Source organism: Nyctibius grandis, chromosome 4 (genome assembly GCF_013368605.1).
Source record: "Nyctibius grandis isolate bNycGra1 chromosome 4, bNycGra1.pri, whole genome shotgun sequence".
Lineage (NCBI taxonomy): Eukaryota > Metazoa > Chordata > Aves > Nyctibiiformes > Nyctibiidae > Nyctibius > Nyctibius grandis.
The window spans coordinates 54,640,185-54,656,606 of NC_090661.1; the positions used below are offsets into that span (position 1 = coordinate 54,640,185).

Genomic DNA, 16,422 nt, shown 5'->3' on the forward strand with positions numbered 1-16,422 from the left:
GAGCTGGCGGTGCTGAGCGAGGTGGCTCGGCTTAGCAAGTACCTCACTTTGGGGGCACAACCGAGACCTCAGCCAAGCGCTCACTGCCATTTCCATGCTGGGGCGGTGGATGAGGGTTACTGTTGGCTGTACCTGGCATTAACTTGTGAAACCTCTCAAGTCTATCAAGACTTGCTTGTGGACTTGCTCCAGGCAGATTGCGAACCTCAGTGCCATTTCCACTCCCCATCCAAGGGTTAGAGTTTAGTTAACAAATCCTCATCTCCCTGGGATGGTAATCTGGAGTTAACACAGGCACCAGTGGTGGCCACCCAGCTGAACGCACCAGGAACACCGATCGAATACAGGTGAATTCAGGAGAGGAACCTGCACTTCCAGGGGTCAGCAGGCTTGAAGCACTAAAGATCCCTGAGCATCTCCTGTCAGATGGGAAGTTTGTGTCATACTGATCGAGCACCGCATACAGATGGAGGTGCTCAGACTGGGCCTGTTAGACATCTGCTTCCTACCCCTAAAGCTTCAGCACTGCTTTGTTGTACTCCCCTTGGCTTGGTGTGCAACTGTGCCCAGACCATGCCTAAGACGGGACACCAGCACAGCAACAACAGCACACAGTTGTGTCTGTAGCGACCTTTGTCAGCCCTGCAGGAGCCTCTAGCCACTCTACAACAGCCCAGAAGTTACAGCCTCTGTCCAGTCAACAGGATAGTTGAGGTCTTGTCTGACCTGGGCTGGCAGCGTTTGGACCCATAGGTCCCATGGCACGGAGGAAGGCAGTCAATCAGCAGGGTAAGGACGGGAATTAAGGAGAAAGCACTCCCCTTTTGAAGCTAGTTGTCCTGCAAGGAGGAAGGCAGGGTTCACAAAGGCTGATAGTGTATAGAGTAAGGCCCTCGCCAGCAGCCTAGAGAGTAAAGCTTGGCAAGGGCAGAGACCCTGACTTGTGGAATACATATGCTTTTTTCTAAGTCAGTGACTAAGATAAAGCTCTAAAACTCACAGACACTGATACCACAGTAAAATTTCTGCAAAAGATTCAGAAAACCCAAATTTTACCAAATGAGGAAAACTGGCAATTTTAGGACCACCCACTATAACTCTGATGCTGGCTAAAACAAAGCTTATTGCAGAACCAAGCTGAAACAGAATACTGCAGCTCTGGCCGTAGCACCATACCATGTAATTTTTCCTGCCTCGCTTCTTGCAAGCTATTTATACCACCCCCACTTCACGTAGGCTGCAGCTGCTGCTGTGCCTGAGCGGCTCAGGGCGAGCGAGCAGCTCTCTGGAGGACGCTTTCTTCTAGGAATCAGGGCACACAAGCCATTGGAGCGTATTGTTCAGCATCTCCCAGTGAAACTGAGGACAGAGAGCAGGCTGGAGGCAGCTCTTGTCACTGATCCACATTGCCCTTTGCACAGAAAGGAGGCTGAAGCTTCAGAACATGAGAAGAGCATTGATAGACATGCAGTGGGGAGTAGAATAAAGAGGAGGCAGAATCTATGTCTGCTTTTGAGCTGCTTACAAAAAAGCTAACGTGCACTTCCTCCAAGATGGTGGGAAGTCCAGCTTTCCTGGAGCACGTGCCAGCCCTCAGGAGCACTTGTGAGCTGTCTTATGACTGGCCCCACTAAATTAGCGGGAATAGATTCGAGTCAACACTGAATACTTCTGAAAATGTATTATTTTCTCACCTTTGGCTAGAACCTTTTAGACATTTAGCTGCTGGGTGGGTAAGTGCATTCGCTGCCTCATTTCCCAGCTACAGTGAGGCTGTTTGGGCGAAGCCCTTGCTTGCCGCTTGTTTCTATAGCCATACCACAAAGCCGCCTTGTTGCTGTTAGACCTCCGGGTGTTACAACAGCGTGGGCTTGTTGTGCACCAGGATTATCACCTGGAGAACACCTCTGGTGTAGGCAAGGCTTGGCACAGGTCCCTTCTCTTTCAAACAAGAGTAAGATCCACGGGTGGCCTTGTTCTCTAAAGGTAGCTAAGACTGCATCCTGAATACTGCAGTATATCACAGCTAGTGAAAATCCTATTAGAAATGTCTGTGAAGGCTGGATGCTGACAGAGCTGTCTCACGAGCACGGTTAGACTGCTGGGACGGTCAGTCTATCGTGTGCCAGAGCCCTGTGCTACTATTGGCCTAATTTGGGCCTACAGTGAGAGAATTATTAAAAAACTGCAACCCATGATATGAAGCACTGAATGTTTGGTGGTGATAATGGCCAAGAATCACAAATTAAGTCCATTTTGGGGCCAGGAAAGGAAATAGTTGTGCAATAGCATCACTTCCTAGTCAAATTCTCTACAGATGGGGAACCAAGGTCCAAGATAAGAATCACAGGGTGAGGCTGATACGCGCTGAGGTATGTTGGCCATGTGACTTGTTTTGAGTCTTCTCGGTTGTGACCTATATGATCTGTGCCTCCTTTCCTCTGGCACTTCTAACAAGGCTGGGAGCTATGGGTCTCGGCTATGGTTAGACATCAACTTATAAATTCTCGTGCATTTGTAAGCTACAGTGAGCAAAGTCCACATTATTTCTGAACAAGAACATCCACATAAGCATGTAGTATATTTTTATCTTACAGATTATCAGCATCACAGTTGTAATGAATGCATTTTAACTTTCCTGAGCATCTCTATTATCACCCAGTCTCTATTTTTCAAACTATAATGTAACGAGACATCAGTAGCGTAATACCTCAGGCTACTATTCACAGCAAATGCATCTCAGCTGGGAACAGAAACCCACCATGCTCTTTCCTATTGTGTTTCTTAGGGCAAGTGTGGTGCTCTGCAGCCAGGATGGGAAAACCACCTTGCGAGTACATGTGGGTGAGACCCAGCTGGGAACTGCCAGACCGACTAACTTGTGCTCTGCCACCCTACTTCAACCTTTGTTTCGATGAAAACAGTGAGGGAAACAGCGCAGGTTCTCAATAGGCATAATCCAACCTACTTAACTGCTGTCTATTTCTGAAAGGGGCTCACATTGCCTCCCGACTCCCACTGCCTCCTCTGCAGTAAAAAAACAACCCCAAAAGTAAAGGTCAGGAGCACGGTGAGCTGGCCTGACTCACCCTGTAGCCTCACACTCACCAGATGTAACATAACAGGAGCAAAGCAAATGCAGGGACAAGGTGTCCTTTTCAACAGCAGCTGCCCTTGGTTTGGGTCAGGCATAAGATGAAGTTGCACCATAACCTGGCACCCAAGACATGCTTTGGTTAACCCTTTGTGTTGCTGAAGCTCAGCCTTGCAGTACACGACCCTTCAGGTGAAGCCTCTAACCCCAAACAGACAATGAAGAACATGCCAGAGTTCTCTGACAGCAGAAGATGGAAATTGTACAAAGGCTTGTTTGCATCTGCTGGTGGGCCCTCTCCAGGGCTTTTCATAAGCTGGAGGAGGTTGTGCCTACTCCGTTTTTTATTTTTGATCTCTCAGACGCCAGTGCTGGCTGACTCAGCATACATCATGAAGCAATTGTTCCCAAACAGGTGCATTGTGATTTACTGCTTCGTGCGGTGCTGCCACCCCATGCTACTCCCATCTGGGAGGCAGGGGCGGTGGGCAGGAGCACCTGCTCTGGAAACCTGGCTTCCTGCAGGCTGTCCGCCAGCGTGGGGAAGTACCACAGAAGCAGGGCAATGGGATCATCAAGCAAGTGGGACTTATTCTTGAAGCACACGTGTGGGAAGAAGTGATTTTAGCCTAAGAGCCTGTAGGTACTGTGTCAATGAAGGCAGTCACTGGGTGCTTCTGTCATGGGACCTGCCCTGCAGGTTGCAGGGTTCCCGTTCCAGCACTCAGGAGTTTGTGACCCTAAACGCTCACTTGCAAGATTAAAAAGAAGAAAGAAAAAAAAAACCCTTCTGGAAGGGCCCCTTAAAAAAACAATAGTTGTTCAACCAGAAGATTGCTGTTTTAGTCCAGATGAAGAGCTATTTTTGCAAAGCAGCCGAAAAGGAAGCAACTTGTTATGTTTTATGGCCTCTGTTGCCCCCTCCAGTCCTACATTAGTAGTCAGCACTGTTTGGAAAACAACAATCCTGGGAAAACCTGCACTAATAATAATGTCTCAGGCTCATTATTTGGTATACATCTGACACGTGTTAGAAGTGAAAATTGGGGTCAGAATTTCCTTTTCTGGCACCACCAGCTTTCTATTGGAAAAGCAAAGCCTGTTTATAGAGACGGCTTTATAGGAGCTCAAGCGAACTCGCAGAGGAACTTCGAGTCCTCTCAAAACCTTCTGCCGTAAGTGTAAAATGCACCTGTAACCTGGCTTTGTGTAATCTGTGAGCACGTGCATGTGTGGAGAAAAAAAAGTTATACTTAAAAAAACTGGAAGCAAGTCCATTTTTCTCTTTGGTGGCAAGCCCGAGGGCACATGTGCTCATCAGATGTTTGTTCCTCAGCCATACCAACCAGAGAGAGCCTCAGCTTCACCATCCATGCAGAGGAGGGGGGCTCAGCTATAGAAACAGACAGAAAAACAGTCACTCCACACCTCTTTAAAGTCATGTCACTGTGGCAATAACCAAGAAATATGATCGTTACCTTATTACATCTTAGCTCTAATGATTTTTTTTTCAAGCCAGATAGACGGGGCACCTTCTGTAATTTCATACTGAAGAGTGTCACTTTCTTGGGCAGGGAATTTTAGAGGCAGAGAGGGAGCCAAGAGCTAGTCATGCTACTCCAGTGCAGACGGGGGGAGCAGGCTGTAGAGATTTATACCTGGATGAAGCAGACAAGAGCAATCTCTCCTACAGAGATGCCCACCTCATGTAAGACACAAAGGAAAAGAATTCAGCACAACAACGACACATTTCATTGACCCTTTAATGTCCAAAATAGGGTTTTACACTCAGTTCCTCCAAATAAGTTTTCTAAGTGAAGGCATATTTAGAAAGGCAAAAGCACTCTCCCTCCTACCTTCGTGAGCTTTGCTGTGTGCTCCTGCTGTGCCTTACGGACTGCTTCCAAAAGACCACATCTGTCAGCGTTGTACTCTCAAAATGTTTGGGAAAAAATGGCAGTATAGTGCTTGTCCGCCCTAGGACTGGGTATGTAACAGCCGGACAGAAGTGGTTACACCTTTTCAAAGGATTTAGATATTAAAAGGTACAGCTTTCTCTCTTTGAAATAAGAACTAGGGAGACTAGGCACTTGGGCTACAAAGGTGCTTTGAACTGGGAACTAGAAAGGCCAGATGGCCACAGTGGTGGCAGACCAGCATTTCAGGACCATGCGTCCCCGAAACGTGGAAGAACAAAGTCTGACCAACACCCACCCCCCACACACTCTGCCTCCCACAAAAGCTTGGGGTAACATTTCTTTCTGATTCTCTTCAGGTTTAACTTCACAGTTCCATCTCTTCAAGTCCACTTTCTGGCTTTGCAAGTCTGAGAGACTCCCATCAACTGTCACATAATCAGTGACGACAACCACACAGACCAAAAGCTGAATATTCACTATCATCTTCCCTACTGCCCACGAGTAGGATTCTTACCAGATAGTTTTTTGCGATAACAGAGGTACACGTGGAAGTGCAGCATGTTTCAGCGTAGCTCGCCGGTGCGATCAGAGAAGGTAGTTTGGAGATGATGAGGTTAAATAGATGAAATGCTGGAGAAGTGTACTTGCTGAAGGCATAGCTTAGCACACAAGGTTTTTAACTTGATGCTAGTGGAGAGAGAGGATGATTGCCAGATTGATGGTTAAGAAAAACGTCATTTTAACTGACAACTGAACAAACAAAGAATTAGTGAGGTAAATCTGCAACTCTGATATACCCAGGCTTATGCTATCATTCTGGAGTAGAACAGCCTACTCAGGAAAAAACAGATTTTCAAGGAAAATTATAGCGGTTTCAAAAATAGCCTTTGATGTTTAAAATGCATATAATTAATGACAAAAGTTTTCAAAGATACAGTTGGATTAGTTCTGCTTGGATTGGTTCTCGTCTTCCTGTGGTTCTCTATCAATCATGAAAGCAAAAAAAAAAAAACCACAAAAAGAAATGAAATAATTCCCGGAGTAAAAATGGTTATCTGCACCAAAATTAGAGATGAACTTTAACCAATTAGTTGAATGATAAGTTTTGTAAGCACTGCAGAGTCAGGCTTTTTATCATGTGCAACAGAGATTGTTGTTACACTCCAGCACATGCTTAATACACTGAATGTTAATTGTTTTGAGTAGCACAAGCCCACTGCAGAGTAAGGGAAGTCTTCTCTGAAACCTGCTGTACCAGTCATATGGATGAGAGAAGTGTATTTGATCCCTGTTGAAAGACCAGAGGTCTCAAGCTTGTGCAACTTGTCATTATAGTGCTACAGTTAGTCCTTGACAATGCAATTTAATAACCATTTTAAGGTGGCTGCTGTGCAGAGGGGAAGTCCTGTCTTCTCTTCTGCATGTTAGTGTTACTACTTATGCAGTAAATCAGGTGAAAGAACTACCCAAAACCTTTACTAGGCTTCTAGCAAAACTTAGTAAAACCCTGGGGAAAGGGAGCAAGGGTTGGCTTAGTTTTCAGCTGGTTCAGCCCCTGATTTATCTCACCATTCATCTGAAAGGCTGTTATTTCTGACACAGGCTGGGGGAGCAAGAGCACTGATGCATCTGTGTATCCACATAGAGATTTGGTCAGCCACAAAGTCCAGGAGCAACCCTCACACAGATGACACTGCCCACTGGCACCGAGGGGAATACTTCCCTGGGACCGGTTGTTCACACTGGCGTTGCTTGCTTCCTTCCTGTGACTGAGATACCACAGTGGTCTGAGAGCAGATTGCAAAAGGCAGACCTTTCTGTATATCAGCTGAAATAGATATAAAAATATTCTTGGCCTTCTTACTCAATTTGAGAAAAAAATAAATTACAGCTGTAAAACCTAGAATTTTTTTTTAAGTTGAAAACTATGTTTAAACAAGTGTTGCTGCTTAATTCATACGCTACAAGGATTTCCACTTCTGCCTGAAAATTCCTGCATGTAGTCTTACAGTGATAATCCATTTTTAAAAATAGGTAGCTGAGGCTATTCCCAAGAGGAAGAAGCTTGTGTATTTACAGTGAAACTGATTCCAGTGTAAGAAAAATGAAACAGAGATTCAGGTTCACCTGATAACACACAACAGCAGTGACAACTTCATAACTAATAAAAGATACAACACAATTAGACTGCTAACCTTTCCACTTTGGGAGTTTATCAAAAGAGGCCAGGACTTTAAATTAAACGAGAAGAATCAAAGTTAAATTCTGCTATTACAGAATTCTCCTATTCTCCACTTTCGTCTGAAGCTCTCTCTTGAAAGACCACCAATCTCAGACCTAGGTGCAAACTGCCTTGTTAGAAAAGCTTTGGTATTATAATAAAAGGTGAATAAATATTGCGAAGGAGCACACCTGTGAAAGGTATGGCAAATGTAAGTAACTGAACTGGGATAGCAAAAAGGCTCAGGACGAAATGAATTAAACAAATAAAGGTTTTGCACTATCTTTTGGTACACCAGGTATCATACAGTGGGTGCTAAAAGACAGCAAGGCCAGAGCATGTATTATGAGCTGGACTAGAAAAGAGAGAACAGTTGGCAAATAAAGAAGAAAATAAAAAAAAGCGCCTAGGACAGTAGGAAGAAAACATGCAAAGCAGGCACTTTAAAAGAAGAAGGAAAACTTTGATGTTTTCCCAGTAAGCAAGATGACAACATTTCTACTGGCTTTTAAATAGATTTGAAAACTCTATCTATTACAGCCTTTTGGTTCATTTTACAGAGAACATATGGTCTAAGCACTAAGCAGATACAATTTGAAAGTAGCCTCAGCCTAAAAGGCACATGAAATGCTGGGGGGGGGGGGGGCGAAAGAGAGGTGAAAATGAAGAGCTCCACAAGTTTAAGTCTTTTGCCGTTTGCAGATCCTCACTGGAGCGCGCAGAGCCTGTGTCACAGTGAGGATCCTCCATGCATTTGAGGTGAGTCAGCTTTCTGGTGAGTGACAAAGAAAAACATTTGCCATTATTTTTCTGAATCATCTGCTATCTTGTGCTAAGCACTTTAAAACCGCTTCTTGTGACAAAGTAGGCAAATACCAAGGAGCACCCTGTAACGGGGACCTGGGATTCTTCCCAGGCTCCATAGGAGCCCAGCGTTGTAAATGAGCAGACACTAGACTGCCCCAGCTCACACACCCTTAATATTCATTGCAACGAATGACTCTTCTCCACATATCCCAAAGAAAATCTGGCAAGTATTTGCCTACTAAACCTTCAGCCCTATTACTACTGATATGGCAGTAATGTGTTAACAGCCAGCTTCTCCTTCAAGGGACACAAAGCGCAGGAGATGCTGAGAAAGAACTACTAAGACCAGTAAAGAAAACTGAAGAATAGTGTGTAAATATTTAACATGCTCTTCCCAAGCACTCCCAAGGTATACATAAACGTCCATGTATTATGTAGAGGCAAAGTAATATGGCTTCATCGAGAGCTGGAGTGGAATGAATAAAAAAGGAGAAGAATTGAAGATTTAAGTAAACCTGAAATCTAAGATAACAATACCACTGGCAAAGAGTATAGCAGCTTCTTTTCTCTACACTGGCCTCAGGGCATTTAATTTTGGTGTCATTCATCTTCGAGGCCAGCCAGACACAGGCCCCACATCATTAAAATGTGTTCACAAGCCATCTATTTCCCCCTGGGTTCTTAAGCAGGACACAGGAAAGGTTCCATTTAAAAATCATTTTATTATTAACATAATCTTCCCATTTAGCCAAGTGTGGGTCACATATAAGGAATGTCAGTAGATATTCCATTTGAGGCTTCTTTTTACATATTTCCATTGATAAATAAACTCTGAATTCACATAAAAAAGTTAAACTTAAATAACTAATATATTTTTTGTAACAGGCATACATTGGTAAAATACAAATATTCTTGTACTCAGCCTTTGCTCTAAATAGAGATAACAGTTAGCCACACATCACAGTTATTAACAGCAAAAAACAAGAACTTAACTGATTTTCTGGCCTGGACTAAAATAGAGATGGAAACAGAAAATTCACATTTTGACTTTGGGCCAAAAGAGGTTGAGAGGCAGGAAAAGAACAGTTTTATTAACAGCCTTGTTAAAAATAGTCTGCTCTGCCACTGAATTTTAACTCGAATATAGTATTCTACATTTGATAGTTGATTCCATTATAATTTTATGTAACATTCAAGTATCACTAACAAAATATGGCACATCATCCATGAACAATATAACGATGTTTTAAAACTATCAGGGCAAAAACGCAGGCGATATGAGTGATTTGGTTCTGGCTAGCCATTTTGTCCTCTCAGTCTCCCATTAATATATTGCATCACGTCACTGTTTTGGCCACTTTCCCGCAAAAGACTGGAGTTTGTTACCTGTAGCTCTAAAGTTTTTCAAACTAACCAGTTACCAGACAGCCTGATGATACACTGGGTTTCCTCACCCAGAAGTCAGAGCAAAATCAGTTGATCAAGATGCCCTCTCAAAGGACTCTGGGAATGATGGTAAAAGGGACCACGGGACTGCTAGCTTCAAGCTCCAGCGCTGTCAGGAAGCATTCGGTCGCAGCATCATCATTGCCTTGAGCCTGCAGCACCTCTCCCAGGCCATTCCAGACCTCATGGGCCGTGGAGTTCACCTGGACGGCATCTCTGAGGATCTTCTCTGCCAAGCTATAGCGCCCGAGCTGGTGAAGTATCAGAGCCTGCAAGAAAACAAAGGAAAAATGGTTGAGACTGGCCAGTAGAACTTTTCTGAAGCTCAAATGATATGTCGCAACAGTGAAATAAGCGTAGGTAGCGCTTGGGTTCAAAGTGTTATAGACTATATAATACTTTTTTTTTTTTTTTTTTTTTTTAAGAAAAGAAACAACCTGAAGCAGGACTGAAGCAGGCTACTACACACCAACAAGGATTCAAGTGGCTTTGGACAGGAAACAAAGACACTGAAATGCAAAAACTGAGTTGAACAATAAAAACTCCACCCAACCACCAAAATTCAGTAAGTACCTCAGCTTATGTGGCAAGCTCCCATATCTGAAGTCCTGCTAAGGTGTGTGCCCTGAAGTGTTTGCATCCTGCCTGCACATCTCGACACCCAGCTCGTGTCTTATGACATCTGAGATCATACACACAGCACCATCGGCTCTCAGGGATGGCAGTAACAGAACCGAGTTCAGCCCCATGGGCAAAGGCCACAGTATTCAATTCAACTTGTGGAACTGGGAGTGTGCTGGGACTAATATCGCACCAGCAGTGTATAAAGGTCCAGCCGACAGGTAACTTCCTCAGGAGTTTCCTAGACACAGATTGTCTTCCTCTGTGGGATGGGATCCAATTCAACACCACACGATCCAAGAGGATGTCCAAACCCACCAGGACACGGGCAGAATGAGGCAGTGGAAATCTCCATCCATCACATTCAGCTATGTTACTGTACCAGAAAAGTTGTGGAATGACCCAGTAAGAGAGAGCTTTATTCCGGGATTATAATAATCCTAACAATGTTATGCATTTTTACCTTGTGATTCTGTATTACAAAATGCATAAGGACCACAAATCTTTGTTTTCCAGAGAGGCGTCCTGATCACATGCTTACAGATTCCTTGTGACTCCTCCCCTCCCAGCCCCCATTCCTTGGACCACAGTTTCTTTTATTTTTCTCTGTACATCAAATCCTTATCAACCTAAGCAGCGATGATTAGAAAGTACTGAAATTCTATGAAACCCTGAATTATCCACCAACCGTTTCTGGAATTCTGCCCACCAGGCTGACTTTCAGTATGGGCAGACAGCTAACTCCATCCTATAGAGCAACAGAGCAGACCATGCTCTGAAGAACAACATAAAGAGTGCTGTATAGTATTGGCAAGTAAATAAATAAATAAATGCAATGAATGCTAATTTCCATCAGCCTAGCAGATGTTCTTACATAAAGGTGCTAGAGGACTTTTCTGGTTCGGGAATTTTTTTGAGCTGTCAAGTGAGTCAGCATTTCCAGAGCGAATGAACAGTACTTCCAATCCAAAAACCAGATAACTCTCAGGGTCGATGTTTCTTCCCTGCAGGAAAGTGATTGTCAGTGACAATCACTCTCCTGCTCTAGGGGAACCTGCTTTAGCAGGGGGTTGGACTAGATGATCTCCAAAGTCCCTTCCAACACTAACCATTCTGTGATTCTGTGACTGGTAGGTATCAGACATGAAACTAAAAAAAATGAAGCAAGGAGGTGGAACATATGAAGATGGTTTGGCTGCATGCACCTCACCTTAGTAAAATTAATGTTCTTAATTTTTGAGACAAGATTCTCTAATTAATTTTCAAAAATCTTTCTTTTTTTTTTCCTATGAGGATTTGTATATTTTATATATATATATATATATATATATACATACACACACACACACAGCAGCTCTCAGCATATGCTTGCTCTCTGTACTAAACCCTTCAGGAAAAAAAAAAAACAGGGGGAAAAAAAAAAAACAAACACCCAAACCACTACAAACTAAAACCAACCAAACAAAACCCTAAAAAAACCCCAAACAAAACTCCTCTAAGATGTCACAGAAATCAATACAAATTATCCTAGTCCTTCACTGCGTATTTTCCTTTGTTTCCTAATTGGAAACAGAATCTTCAAGCTACCAGTTCTGGCCTTTACCTACTTAGCAGCAGATGTACAGACAACATTTATCTGCAGAATAATGTAAGGTCTATTGCTTTATGGCTGGAACTGGGCTTGAACAACACACCAACTCTGCAGAAACACAGAGGGGTACCTAAGTGACATATGGCTCACAACTTCAGGCTTGGCATGTTAGTTTAAAACCTAAACAGAATGCCTTCTCCCTATATCCTCTTTATAAACAGGCACATAAACTTAAAAAAAAAAAAAAAGTATGATAGGGATTTTGGAACCTCAATCAATTACAAAAACTGCTATACAATCAATTGAGTACATAATAAGAAATATTAGTAGGAAAACACCCATTCTACAAAAGATGATGAAACCAGTAAGTTCCTAAGGAATTACACAAACCTAAGGCAATCTATTTGTTCTTTGTACATTTTGAAATGCCGCAGTGCTTGATAGAGGTATTTAAGACAACTGCTGGCATCCTGCAGGATCTTTCCTGCTATTGCAACTCTTTCACATGAAAGACCAATAAATTTATGATGTTTGCTTCTAACACAATTATGAAAGCCTCTAATCTGTGTGGGCTTCTTCATTTTGCAGCTCAGTACAAATTTTGTTTATTACTTTTCCCCATGTTTGGTTTGCTGTGAATTTTGGGTTCTTTTGGGGTCGTTTTGGTTTTGGGCTTTTTGGCAAACCACTGATCTCCCCTAAGTGCGTTAAGGCTTCCAGCTTCTGTCTGTTCAGTATGTCTTTATGTTGTAAACTCTCTAAGCAAACCTTATTTTTCTTTCAGCCAGTTCTACATTGTAGAGGTTGATTTTGTAACTCAAAAAACTCCAAGAGAAAACTCTAATCAGAAATGGCAAAAGTAGAAAGTAACGGGAATCTCTCAAGAAACAAAGATACTTTCTTTGTGTAATCATTGCAAGAAGTGAAAGCAGTGCTCCATGTCTCCAATCGTTAATATTTATACCAGTCACTTTGAATAATCAACAGTACTCATAGATTTGTGGAATTCAGGTGCTCTCTGCTCAAGGAAAGGTCAACAGCCCTTTACAGTGCCCAGGCCACCATCGGGGCTCAGAGCTGGGAGTAACAGGGACTTTTCAGTTTCAAGAGCCTACAGGGGCTGGCTTTCTAAAACAAGCGTTACTGTGTGCTGCCCGTGACAGGGAGGTACTGCAGTCACTACAAACAAGGTTCTATACAAGCTTCACATCGCAACAGAACAAAACCCTCTAGGAATTAATAAAAAGGGGGAAAATGTGCTTCCAACTTTCTTCTCTGCCGCAGGTTATTTTCAAGATCTTGCCGATCCTTTCCTCATCCAGTCAGGAGTCACAAAGTCTCCCCCCTAGTTAATCAATTATTTTACATGTGTTTCCGCCCTCGATCATCACCCTTACACTTCATTTTACGTTGCCCCACATACAAACTGCTATTCTTTGCTTATTTCACCAAAGCATGTGTCCAAGGGTTGGTTTTAAAATGCTCAGCCAAACAGGGCCCAATCCCTGACTGAAGGCCCTTGGCACTGTTGTTAAAACAGAAGTAATTTGTTATTTATTACTCAATATCTCCTAGGTACCTACACAAATAAAGTCCAGAAAAACAGCTATTGAGTATTGCAGCAGTACAGGTTGGGGGGTGATCTGCTGGAAAGCAGCTCTGCGGAGAAGGACCTGGGAGTTCTGGTGAACAAGTTCACCATGAACCAACAATGTGCCCTTGTGGCCAAGAAGGCCAACGGTATCCTCGGGTGCATTAGGAAGAGTGTGGCCAGCAGGTCGAGGGAAGTTATCCTCCCCCTCTACTCTGCCCTAGTGAGGCCACACCTGGAGTGCTGTGTCCAGTTCTGGGCTCCCCAGTTCAAGAAAGATAAGGAACTACTGAAGAGAGTCCAGCGGAGGACTACAAAGATGGTCAGAGGACTGGAGCAACTCTCTTATGAGGAGAGGCTGAGAATGCCGTGTCTGTTTAGTCTGGAGAAGAAAAGACCGAGGGGGGATTTTATCAATACTTACAAATACCTTAGGGGCAGGTGTCAAGAGGATGGGGCCAGACTCTTCTCAGTGCCCAGCGACAGGACAAGGGGCAACAGGCACAAACTGAAACATGGGAAGTTCCATCTGAATATGAGGAAAAACTTCTTTACTTTGAGGGTAACAGAGCACTGGAACAGACTGCCCAGGGAGGTTGTGGAGTCTCCTTCCTGAGAGATATTCAAGACTCACCTGGACACGACCCTGTGCAACGTGCTCTAGGTGAACCTGCTTTGGCAGGGGGTTGACTAGATGATCTCCAGAGGTCCCTTCCAACCTTAATCATTTTGTGATTCTGTGAGTCTGAATAGACAGAAATATCTTAATGTACTGTCCAAAACATTTGGCTGAATAACCTTCATTTATACTTATCCTACATGTGTTATGGGGATTATATCTTCTGTATTTTAGATACTGCCTTGGGAATTAATAAAGTTTAGTGTTTTAATTAATGACACATCACAAGAATTATGAGTGTGATGATACAATTAGATAAGAAAAAGTTAAGAGGATATGATATAGAGAGCAACACACTGAGCATGAGAACTAGGATAACAGAAATATGAAAAAAGTCAGTAAAACAAAGTGGAAAATAACACAACAGTAACACAGTTGTTCAGCGGTGTGGTGGAAGCCAGTCAACCAAGCAGCTTGGGAGAAAGACTTGGATATATCAGGCAACCACAGGATGATCGTATGAAAAGGTGCCAGTGTGAAAAACTCAATTGACATCAGGAGAGGTTTCCAGTAGAGAGAAAGACAACAGAAACTCCAGCAGCTGTGCCATACACAGCTATAGTAGTGCCTCTGGCACCTTGTGTAGTCTCCTCTATTCAACAAAGGTCATTCAAACTGGAACGGGCACAGAAAATGACTATTGAGACAATCAATAAAAAACTTGTAAATTAAGGAGGAGACTAACAGTCTTGGCTTGTTTAACCTAGCAAATCAAAAGCTGAGAGGAGATGAAGTTACTTGCTATAAAAACAGCAGAGAGAACAGAATAGAGAAAACCTATTTTAGTTAAGAGAATAATGTTGGCACAAGAATACATGTGTATAAATTGGCTGTAAGTTTACAAAAAAAGGTAAAAACATTCCTGGCAATTGGAGCAGAGAGATTTTGGAACCGCCTTCTACTCGCAGTAGCAGGGTGCAAAACAGTGTTAAGACCAAGCCCTACAGGAAGAGCTTGCATGCTCTGATGTTTATGAGGAGACTTGTCTAGGGGCCCAGGGAGCTGCCACTACGCCTGATCCAATATCAGGTTCTCCCTCAACTGCACTGAGAGGAAAGAGAGTGATAACATTTTCATGCCTATATAATATTACTATTTGATGCTTCTGTTGCAAGAACAACTTTCTCTTGATTCCTTGGGTTACACTGAAGCAGCAGGTGCAGAGAAATGCCCAACTAATGAATACAAAGATTAAAAAGCAAAATTATGGTAGGCATCCATCTTATTTCTGAAGAAGAAAACTAGTATTACAAAATCAATGGATTCTGAAATCTTCAAATCCATGAGGCCTTTTTTTTTTAAAAAAACAAACAAACAAACAACCCACCCCACACCACATTCAGAGTCTTTTGGGTACAGAAAGATGTATAATGGAATCTTCAAATGCACGTAAGACAAGACGTTTAATCAGCGTTCACTTCAACGGGATCTAAATCCTTACTCCACCTAGATAACTTTCAGTATGTCTTTACATACGTATCTGTATCCTAGATAAACAAGATAACTTTAAAATTTGGTCTACGGTGATGGCACAATAAAACCAGTAATTACAATTAATACCTTCCTCAATAAGCCAGAATTATATTTTGATATATATTGGACATGTCAAAATTATATTTTGGCATAGTTACTTTACCCCTTGCAGTTCAACATATTTAGGTTATTTTTCATTAGTTAAATATAAGTACTTTTAAAAAGGAAAACACTCAAATGAATTCTAATTTCCAAATGCAGCTTTACACAGTCCCCAAGTAAAACCTTCAGTCAGCAAACGCATCATTATTTATTAATAAAATATCATAACTCAGAATCTGAACAAGATGATACAATAAGCAATTGTACAAAGCCATAATTGCTTAAATAAGCATGTAGTGTAGTCATCACTGCAAAGGTATCTTTTCTGCAAACAGGCTTTCTCTCTTTGCAAATTAACCTGTCATAATGATTAACCAGTCAGTCAATGGAAAAAACACGCCTAGAAAAATAAACATGGGACAGAAATGGAAAACTACTGAAATAACTGATTTCTGATGTTGAAAACATGATTAAAACTAGCTGTTTAGAGGAGCCTAGAAAAGTCACTTTTCAAATTTGCTTTTAGGCAAATGAGAAGCTAACATTCAATTTTTTTCCATGGAACTAACTTTTTAAAAATTAAAGTAATAATTATCACCCATCGTATGTCTCACCAAACCAGAGCTTTATCATAAAGTGCTAAACAAGATTTGCAATAACTGCAAAAAAAAACCCAAACCACCCACTCAAAAATCATAAAAAGGTAACACTACAAAGATCACTGTGGTTTCTTCAATGTGACTAAAAATTTCTGCTCAAGAACGCTGGAGGTTTTCTTAAGGTTTAACCGTCTGACTACTTCTCCACCCCTCGTGGAAAACAAACAGTTCTCAGTCTCAACAGAAGCACCACTTGAGATTTTTATCTTTACTCACTTG

General features: G+C 42.4%; 1 protein-coding gene across 4 annotated transcripts in view; it reads right to left on the minus strand.

Moving 5' to 3' along the window:
• Window positions 1–8,743: 8,743 nt before the first annotated feature.
• Window positions 8,744–16,422, minus strand: part of TTC7B (tetratricopeptide repeat domain 7B) — a 149,767-nt gene continuing 142,088 nt past the window's right edge. For all 4 annotated transcript variants that reach the window (XM_068398038.1, XM_068398037.1, XM_068398039.1 and 1 more), the window contains one exon: window positions 8,744–9,756. In XM_068398038.1, coding sequence (XP_068254139.1) covers window positions 9,535–9,756 — 222 coding nt within the window. In that variant the 3' untranslated portion in view covers window positions 8,744–9,534. The remainder of the gene's footprint in view (window positions 9,757–16,422) is intronic.